At 43.3% G+C, this 10414-nt stretch overlaps 1 protein-coding gene across 1 annotated transcript in view; it reads right to left on the bottom strand.

Annotated features, from left to right (window-relative positions):
* LOC138950648 (testis-expressed protein 9-like) overlaps positions 1-10400 on the bottom strand; it is a 28363-nt gene extending 17963 nt beyond the window's left edge. Inside the window, exons 1-7 of the mRNA XM_070322362.1 lie at positions 10333-10400; positions 9932-10047; positions 8776-8839; positions 5477-5544; positions 3938-3986; positions 1892-1986; positions 394-596 (exon numbers count right to left, since the gene is read on the bottom strand). Coding sequence (XP_070178463.1) covers positions 394-596; positions 1892-1986; positions 3938-3986; positions 5477-5544; positions 8776-8839; positions 9932-10047; positions 10333-10365 — 628 coding nt within the window. The 5' untranslated portion in view covers positions 10366-10400. The remainder of the gene's footprint in view (positions 1-393; positions 597-1891; positions 1987-3937; positions 3987-5476; positions 5545-8775; positions 8840-9931; positions 10048-10332) is intronic.
* Positions 10401-10414: the final 14 nt, after the last annotated feature.

Below are 10414 nucleotides of genomic sequence, written 5' to 3'. Positions count from 1 at the left end.
CTCTCTCTCTCTCTCTCTCTCTCTCTCTCTCTCTCACACTTTTGCACGAACACACACCCACAAACATACACACACTCACAAACATGGACACACACACAAACACACACATACACAAACATACACACACACACTCACACTCACAACCATGCACAAACACACACTCACCAACATGTACACACACAAACACCCATACCCACACAATCAACTCCCCCTCCCCCCCCAACTCCGCCAAGGACGGTCCCAAGCCCGGCTGAAAAAGGAGGAGGGTTGGGCGTGGGTTAGCACCCCCTCCCTGTAAAAAAGACTTCGCTACAGAAACGTCGTCCCCCCCAACACACACCCCCATCCCCCCCCCCCCCTACACACACACAGTAAACAATCACTTCAACTCACCACTCCCCATCTCCTGAGCACCCTGAGGCAGAACGTCATCGTCTTCGTCCACCATGACCCCCCCTTCATCCATCTGACCCTGGATGTCAGCAAACGCCTCCCGATAGGAGAACGCGTCCTTGAAATCTGTCATGAAAGTTTCGTCCGGCATGGCCACGTCGTCTGCCACTGCCGATGCCTTGGAGGTTGGTCTGCTGGCAGGCCTATGCATTGGATAATTGGATAAAATCATTAAATCTGTATTTCTTCTTTCTGTTCTGTCGTCCTTCTTTTTTCTGAATTTTGTGCCTGAGGAAGACCCCAGTGGTCGAAACGTCGTACTGTGTTATTCGTATCGTCTTGGTTTAAACTCGTGAGTACAATATTTTTTGGTCTTTTCATTGAATAATTTGTTTAAAGCATTATGACTCAAGAGGGTTTCTGTTCAAGGAAGAAAAAAGTAGGAAGTAAAGATAGAATTAGAAAAGGAAAAAAAAATAAGGAAGAAAAACAAACCAAAGAAAATAAAAAAAAGTCAAAAGAATTAGTAACAGTAAGGCAATCTTTTGTGCTTGTTAGCTTTAAGTTGTTTTGGTTTTTTGGTAGCGTTGATCTGTCTGGCCTTCAACAGAAAAGTTCTTCCTGGATGTATCCTCCCCCCTCACCTCAAAAGCCAGCGACCAGTCTGTGACAGCTATCACTCTAGCCTGAACTCTGTCAACCAGTACAGGGCACTTCCACTATATGTTGCCTACAGAGGCATTGACATAGTTTCCATAGTTTGCAGGGATGGCCAAATCGTCCGCTCGATCGGCAGGGGCAAGTACAAATTCCGCCAGGCTAGCAAAAACCGCCTAGCAACTCACCCGGATGGCCTGAGTGTCAATTCTGCTTAACTGCAACACTTTTGGTTGTAATATCTTGTTTCAAAGCCAAATAAACACAGCAGATGCAGCAACTGTGGTATATCCTGGTCTAGCAACATTTCTGGCAGGCTTAGAGTGACTTTTTTGAAGTTACTCGCCCGGCTGGCGATTTAAAATTTTGAGATTTGGCCATCCCTGCATTTGACAGCAGGCAGCCATACTAATGGCCCACTAGCACTCAGACCTGCTTAACCTTGTAAAACCCCAAGAGTATAGCTATTTACATTTTTTTTAAACAGAATTTTCAGCATAGCAAACGGTGTTTTAGTGTGGCATTGTCTAAAATGTATTTGCACATCCACATGAATAAACATGCATTCATTTTTAATTTAAAAGGTTATTTAGAAAAAAAGAAACATGACAGCCTTTTTAAAAGAGAGTGTCTGCAGTGTCACTGTACAGTGTGGACAATGCTTTGTGACACAAAGTCTGACCGCTACACGGAGTGTGAATCTGAAATGAGTACCAGGACTCACAAGAAAGGGCAAACAGTTGCATGTTTGTGATTATTTGTTTGGGCGTAGCGATTCTAAGCTGGGCGTAATAGCGTAGAAGTTTGTCTTAAAACGTAGTTGGCAGCTCAACCCACTGACCGTCCAGACGTCGGCCTCTTCTTCCCCGACTTGGGTTTGGCGCTGCCTGTAGCTGTCCCCGCCTTGCTGTTCTTGGAGCCAGGTCTGGACAGCGGCTGTAACAACCAGACACTTTCATTGCAGTGGAACCCGCCCATTAAAGACGCGCCCTACTGGGGCGGGGATGTAGCTCAGTCGGTAGCGCGCTGGATTTGTATCCAGTTGGCCGCTGTCAGCGTGAGTTCGTCCCCACGTTCGGCGAGAGATTTATTTCTCAGAGTCAACTTTGTGTGCAGATTCTCCTTGGTGTCCGAACACCCCCCGTGTGTACACGCGCAAGCACAAGACCAAGTGCGCACGAAAAAGATCCTGTAATCCATGTCAGCGTTCGGTGGGTTATAGAAACACGAAAATACCCAGCATGCTTCCTCCGAAAACGGCGTATGGCTGCCTAAATGGCGGGGTAAAAAACGGTCATACACGTAAAATTCCACTCGTGCAAAAAACACGAGTGTACGTGGCAGTTTCAGCCCACGAACGCAGAAGAAGAAGAAGAAGAAGAAGACGCGCCCTTCCCCACACCCTTTTAAGACCCCCACAATAAAAAGACTACAGTGGAACCCCCTTTTAAGAGTCATTTGTTTACAGATTTTTTGGTTAATAACCTGTGTAAATTTCCCCTCCATTTTAAGACTCCCTCCTTGTTAAGACCTGTTGTTTGTTTGCTTAACGCCCAGCCGACCACGAAGGGCCATATCAGGGCGGTGCTGCTTTGACATATAACGTGCGCCACACATAAGACAGAAGTCGCAGCACAGGCTTCATGTCTCACCCAGTCACATTATTCTGACACCGGACCAACCAGTCCTAGCACTAACCCCATAATGCCAGACGCCAGGCGGAGCAGCCACTAGATTGCCAATTTTAAAGTCTTAGGTATGACCCGGCCGGGGTTCGAACCCACGACCTCCCGATCACGAGGCGGACGCCTTACCACTAGGCCAACCGTGCCGGTATTAAGACCTGATTTTCTCAGATTTGAGGAGGTCTCAAAAGGGGGGTTCCACTGTATCGCTTCTCTCAAGACCTTTCTTCTCAGATTTTCTGTACATAACCAGCCATGCGTTGCTCAGAATCACAATAGCCCGCTCAGAGAAAAGTCGCTCCGGGTTGGTCTATGCAACGGGCTCACAACGAGGCAAATCGCTTCACGATGGCAACAAAGAAACCACGATTGCTGCGAGATATGAAAAAAGTTGTACTTCTTAAACTAGTAGACGATTCGGTCAGTGAAATCGTCAGAGAGATTATGTAGTTATGATGCGAAATTTAGCTGGGGTAGTCCCTGAACCTTGAAAAGCGGTGGATCCCTCGGGTCACGTCGAAAACCACGCCGAGAAGATCGAAACACGCTACACGGCATCGCAGTGTAAACACCGCCGCCATCTTGGATAACGCGGCGGGCGAGCATATACCAAAGCCGCTCGCCGAGTGCTTTGCGAGCGCTTTCCTGCTCTGCCCTAAGAAACGGCTTTTTGTCATTCGCACTGCGAGCGACCCGTGGCGAACCGCTCTGGGCAACTCGTCTCTGTCCATCAATTTACTTTCACCCGAAGATTCCCTCTTTGATTTCCTTCAACCTAATTTGGCTAGATTTGGGAAGTTCTTAAAAAAGAGAGGAAGGGGAGGGGGGGGGGGGGGGGGGGGTGGGGGTTGATGTTTCATTGTACCAAATAAACAATGTGGGGAAAAAAAAGCATTCGTTCTTTAAATGTGTTGTTGCATTGTCTTTCTCCCCCATGTTTGAATTTTGAATTTAAAAAAAAAAATTCCCCACATACAAAGAAACAACAGAAGATTGAAATGTCATTTTATCTGACCTAGCATGGCCGGCAAGTATCACATATTTTGCTCATAATTTTTGCACTTGCATCACTAGACATTGCCACCACACTTGATTCAATTTGACTTTTAACAAGAGAGAGGCCAATAAACAACCTTCAGCAATGCAATATTTGTGAGAAATTTACACTTCTTGCCAAGCCCTGAGTGCAGCATGATACGTACTCTGTGACTTGTGTTGTCGTTTCTTTCTGTCAGGTCATCATCAAATTCTCTGCAAGAAAACAAATTACAGTATGAGATACCACTCAGCCAGAATCTTGACATATCCAGAAAACACCCATCACAGTGTCCAGTCTAGAAGTATGAGTACTCTCTACTTTGTGATTGTGTATTCAACCTTACCTTTTTGTCCTATCTAGTACAATACAGTGTAATCATTACTATACACGCCTTCATAGTATTTTCTATGTGTCTTTCTTTCTTTATTTGGTGTTTAACGTCGTTTTCAACCACGAAGGTTATATCGCGACGGGGAAAGGGGGGGAGATGGGATAGAGCCACTTGTCAATTGTTTTTTGTTTCCAAAAGCACTAATCAAAAATTTACTCCAGGGGCTTGCAACGTAGTACAATGTATTACCTTACTGGGAGAATGCAAGTTTCCAGTACAAAGGACTTAACATTTCTTACATACTGCTTGACTAAAATCTTTACAAAAATGGACTATATTCTATACAAGAAACACTTAACAAGGGTAAAAAGAGAAACAGAATCCGTTAGTCGCCTCTTACGACATGCTGGGGAGCATCGGGTAAATTCTTCCCCCTAACCCACGGGTTTTTTTTCAATGTGTGCGAGTGTCATACGATATAGATACATCATATCATTACATAGCTCAGCACAGGTTAAGGCAGTCGTACAGCATATGAAGCATTGTTGGTGGACAGAAAACGGGCGAAGTGGCAAGACGTTGGCCTCCTAATCGGGAGGTCGTGAGTTCGAATCCCGGTCGCTGCCGCCTGGTGGGTTAAGAGTGGAGATTTTTCCGATCTCCCAGGTCAACTTATGTGCAGACCTGCTAGTGACTTAACCCCAAGACCAAGTGCGCACAGAAAAGATCCTGTAATCCATGTCGGAGTTAGGTGGGTTACGGAAACACGAAAATACCCAGCATGCCTACCCAACGAAAGCGGAGTGAAGCTGACTATGCTCTCAGAGTATAGTGTGGGGAACCCAAATGGGCAAACGAGCTCACACGTCACCAGAATTTCTGGAACGCTGAAGAAGAAGAAAAAGAAGGTGGACAGGCAACTACCCGAAAGTACATTGTGAGCGTCAATTCAACATTCAACCCCTTTTTGAGTTAAGGCACACACACAAAAATAGTCTGTTTACGGTATCCCGACCGACCCTATTTTTTCGCGCGACTCTAGACTTTTTTGGGGGCATTTGGGGGAAAAAAAAAAAAAAAAAGTCTGTTTTTTGACAAAATAACTTAAAATATGTTTTTTGGGGGGGGAAAAAAAATTTAAAAAATAAAAAAATCCCGACCTACCGACCCTATTTTTTTGGCCTATGTTACCGTAAACAGACTATTTTTTTTTTTCTTAATGGTGTACTCATTCTTGGAGCCCAGCAACGCTAAACAATAGTGCTCAGACTGTGAATCCACAACAGTGTGTTCTATAAGTCACAAAACATGTGTTGGAGTGTTGGTTGTGGAAGAATTGATTGTCTTTCTTTTCAGTAACTGTGCACTTACTTCAAGAAATCGTCAGTGTTGATGTTGTCTAATAGACAAGATTTTGCTAAAATGGACTCCTGCCCCCTCTGAAATGAAAGGAGAAGATCACTCTTGTGAGAACATGTCAGCACACTGCACATTATCATATTCATTTCATGCCCCAATAAAACCACACTAAGTCTGGAACAATCCTTTTTTCAAAAGCAAAAGCTATGACATATGATATATATTTGCAGACTTCTTGTTTGACTGCTAAATCATAGAAACACAAGAGGCGAAGCCTTCAAGGCTCAGTAAGAAATCGACAAACAGTAACACAAACTCAATCACTCAGTCACACATACACACACACACAGTCACACATACACACACACACTCGATTCCCGAGTGTGGCGCTGAAGAAGATGAGCATGATCCGCTCTGACGACCGCCACCCTCTGCACCAGGCGCTCGCATCGTGCGAGCCCACGCGTGAGTCATCACGCCGATTGAGGTGCTGGCGGGCCAGGACGAACCGGATGAGGGACTCGTTCCTCCCGATGGCTGTACGACTCTACAACCAGTCCCTGTGAATGTGACAGTATGCTAGATAGACTTGAGTGCTGTAAAATGTGACTGTGAGGACTATGGGTGATGTGAACTGTGATGTGAGGACTATGGGTGATGTGAACTGTGACTGCGGAAGGACAATGAGTGCTGTGAACTGTGACTTGGAGGACTATGGGTGATGTTTAGTAGGTGTGAGCGATGGTAGAGTAGAGGACGTGTGATTGGCGGGGGGGGGGGGGGGGGGTAAGAGTGGAATGTTGACGTCTGTTTACTTTGTATGATGGGGGGGGGGGGGGGTTATGTTGTAATGTAATGTATGATGATGTACTATGTGTTGATTGCGCATGTATGGGGGTTATGATGTAATGTATATGTATGATGATGTATTCTGTGTCGATTGTGAATGTATGGTGGGGTGGGGGGGTATGATGTAATTTAATGTACGATGATATATTTGGTGTTTGATAGTGTATGATTGTTTGTTAGTTGTAGATTATAGTACGATGTTTGATGTTGTAATGTTTGTGCGTGTGTTATAATGCAATATGTTATGATGTAATGTGTGATGATGTATTCGGTGTTTGATAGTGGATGTATGCTTGTTAGTTGTAGATTTAGTACGATGTTTGAGGCTGTAATGTTTGTGCGGGTGTCATATGTAGCCGTACGAGGGTTCCAGTGTGTGAGTTGTGCATGGCCGGGCGCTAGAGTGCTGCATGAATAAGTGCATGTGGAGTTGTATGGCTGGGTGAATTGTGGGTTGCGTACGTCCGAGGGGCACATGTAGCCTGTGTGTCTGAAGTAGTGGGTATGTGTGCGTAAGGGTGTGTTGATATTGAACTTCAGTTGTTGCTTTGTAAATGTCTATGTATCAGTGTATTATGTCTTGCCACACACATGCCAAATTTCCTTGTATTGATGAGGACAATAAAATTTCTTGTATCTTGTATCTTGTATCTTGTAAGCATAGGTGACACTGTGCAAGAAAGCGAGACACTAGATCTAGATCTGTCTGTCTGCATGTAGCCTACTTAACTTACAGGGACACGACTGCCAACTAGTCTTGGCCCGCACAAAATAACAATGACCGAGACGTTCAGTAATTCCTTCGCGTGACGTCTAACCCTCTTACGTCATAATGTGACGTCTTCGAATGACGAATTGTTAAAGTTTCTACCACAGACATACACACGCACACACGTAATGTGACGTCTTCAAATGACGAATTGTTAAAGTTTCTACCACAGACATACACACGCACGCACGCACGCACGCACGCACAGACAGACAAAGTTACGATCGCATAGGCTACACTTACGTGAGCCAAAAATACTAGTGTCACATGCATGTTTACAATTTTAAATCTAGCTTCAAATCCCTTTCTTTCAAAAATGAAGAAAAAAGGGTATAACCATACAATATATTTTATTTAAAAAAAAAAATAAAGCATAACTACATGTAATTAAGACATAAAGGAAAGAAAAGACACACACAAATAAAGGACAAATCGAACACTTGAAGAAAAATGTCGCTTCTTATTCTGGATGTGCACCATGTGAACAAACGGTACCCTTGGGCTATCGTGGGTTGACTTATTGTGACATCACGGTACCCCTAAGCTATCGTGGATTCACTACTGTTTCCGAGACTATTCTTTATATGTGTTGAAATGGTCTGGCGGAATAGCCGATTCTCCTATTTGAAAAGGTAAAATTGCTGTATGTTGCAATTTGACACCCCTTCTGGGCTAATTCATTTTGATGTATGAAGCGAGATCACACGAGACTTTTTCTGGGGCTTTCCTTTTCCGAGAAATGTTTCTGGCGGGCTGATTTTTACAGCGCCGTGTTCGGTGCTGCGTGATGTGTCTGTCACAAGCGGAAGATGGAAACTGAGATGTGAGCGTTGTCTTGCGGGTTATGTTGTTCACATATTTTTCTTTTTTATGTTCTATAATTGGGTAAGCAGTGGTAAATAGAGTATGCTGGTTGTGGCATGCTTGTGGGAGGATTTATTTTGAATGTTCAAGAAGGTTGTATTGTGAACTGAATGTTCGGGAAAACTGTTTTGTTTTGAATGTTTGAGAAAACTGTATTGTGTTGTTGAAAAAGGAATGATGTGTTTTTTGTTGTTAGAGAATTTAGTTTTGGATATTTGAAATTGCTTGAGTTGTCCAGATATGCTGACGGCGTGCATTCTGTGTTTTACAGAGTGGGCGGAATGTGCGACGGGGTTCGTTAGATGGGGTTCGTTAGATTGGGTTATTTAGGTTGTTTTTTTTAGACTTTTTTTTGTTAGATTAGAGTTTTATCGGGTCTTTTGTTTTTTAGACTATAGTCCTAGATTGGGGATCTTGAGTGTAGTTCTAGAGTATAGTTCTGGAGTATAGTTCTAGAGTAGGGATCTAGAGTATAGTTCTAGAGTGGGGATCTAGAGTATAGTTCTGGAGTATAGTTTTAGAGTGGGGATTTAGAGTATAGTTTAAGAGTATAGTTTTGAAGTATAGTTCTAGAGTGGGGATCTAGAGTATTGTTTTGGTCTGTTTTAGTCTTAGAGTAGAGTTTTAGAGAGTAGAATATATTGAAGAAGTTTTTATTGAATGTAAACCCCTGTTTCCCACACATTTCCCAACATCATTTGGAAATTAAAGAACCTATTAATTTAACCTGTGTCAGCTTGTTTTGATTGTTTGAGTTTTGAGAGAAGGGGGGCACACGATTACATGGACAAAGACAAAACATTTGTCTTCATTGGACTGGACAACTGACCATAACTTCCTCTGCTTCTTGCACAAGGCTGGCTGTTTTTGCTTCAAGCTCCTGATTCAGTCTCCTGTTCAACACAACACAAACAGCCATTAGGCACAACAAATTCAAAACAAACTCAGCAAGTTGAGTAACCCTCAGTACCCTATTTTTTTTCTGCTGACACTTGGCTTTTTTTGTGTGAAAAAAAGTAAATACAGTGGAACGTCCCTTTAAAAACCTTCAACAAAGTCTAAGAAAGTCAGGTCTTTAACCCCTTCACTGCCACAGTATAACAGCATTATCCAAACGGTCTATGGGAAAGAACTGTGTTTAGAACCCCTACAAGTACTTGGACAGTGGTTACCTCCCATTTAGTTTTCAGAAATGTCCTGAAATGTTGTTGACACAAATCCCACGTATGAGATACGGTTATGGGCGTAGGACAAACCGAAAATGACCACGTATTACATACGGGGTGGGCAGTGAAGGGGTTAAAGGGAGAGAGTCTTACAATTGAGGTACATTTACAGAGGTTAATGAACAGGTTGTTAGGCCAAAAAGAAAAATATGTCTGTTTCCGGTAACATCGCCAAAAAAAATAGGGTCGGTCGGCCGGTTTTTTTGTTTAAAAAAAAAAAAAATTTGTTTACCTTTTTCTTACGTTTTCAGAGGGATTCCCGGCGTCATTGGCCGCCATGATTTTTTCGCGTGACGACGGAAACGGGAGGTAAGTCTCTTCGATTGTGATGTCTCATCGACCGATTACCTCCCGGTGGTTTTGTGTGTGTGTGTGTGAGTGTGTGTGTGTGCGAAAAGCAAAAATACCCTTTAGGGTCGGCGCTTAAAAATAGGGTCGGTCGGGTTACCGGAAACAGACATTTTTTTTCTTTTTGGCCTTATAGAGAGGTGCGTGGTTGCTATGGAAAGGCAGATTATAGAAGAAAAAATCATCTGGGATACTTTGGAACGGTTGTTGTGGGTAGGTGGGTACTTTCGAGAGGTCGTCACAGTCACTGAGTCAGCACATCACAAATTTCACAAGGGAAGAAATTAGCTGTGCTCTGTTAGTGCTAATGTTATACATATAGCTTCTTCCCTTTGCCATGGTAATACAATTGCACTCGGGGGTTGTAGTTATACAGAGAGTACCCAGCAAAACCTTTTCAGCAATACTTACTTGTACTCTTCTTCTTTGCTGAGGAGGTCTGTCCGACTTCTAGCTGACAAGTTTTGTTGTGATCTGCTGGCAGTGGCACTCTTTGCGCTTTTCGCCTCTCTCCGTTCCATCTTTGACTAAACAGCAGACAATACACATATAATGAAAAAGAAATACATCAAGCAAAAACAAAAATTAAATAAATAAAATAAAAACAAAAAAATAAAAATACTGAGTCAGTGAGTGACTCAACGATCAATCATTATTATGTTCACACACACACCATTCACACACTGATGTCACGCACAGAATCATGGAATATTTGAGTCTCACTGCTATCAGTCAAAACTATTGGACCCATGTTTCCTACTATACGACGAAAACATTGACAAGAAAGTGTCAGTTACGTAAAAAAAACGTACAGAAGATGCTCTAGAGTTCGTGTTTTCCGCCATATTTGGTTGCGAATGAAAACTTGCGACAGCTTGACAGCGTAATGTCGCA

The sequence above is a fragment of the Littorina saxatilis genome, linkage group LG16 (genome assembly GCF_037325665.1).
Source record: "Littorina saxatilis isolate snail1 linkage group LG16, US_GU_Lsax_2.0, whole genome shotgun sequence".
Classification (NCBI taxonomy): domain Eukaryota; kingdom Metazoa; phylum Mollusca; class Gastropoda; order Littorinimorpha; family Littorinidae; genus Littorina; species Littorina saxatilis.
This window is presented reverse-complemented; position numbering and strand designations above follow the sequence as displayed.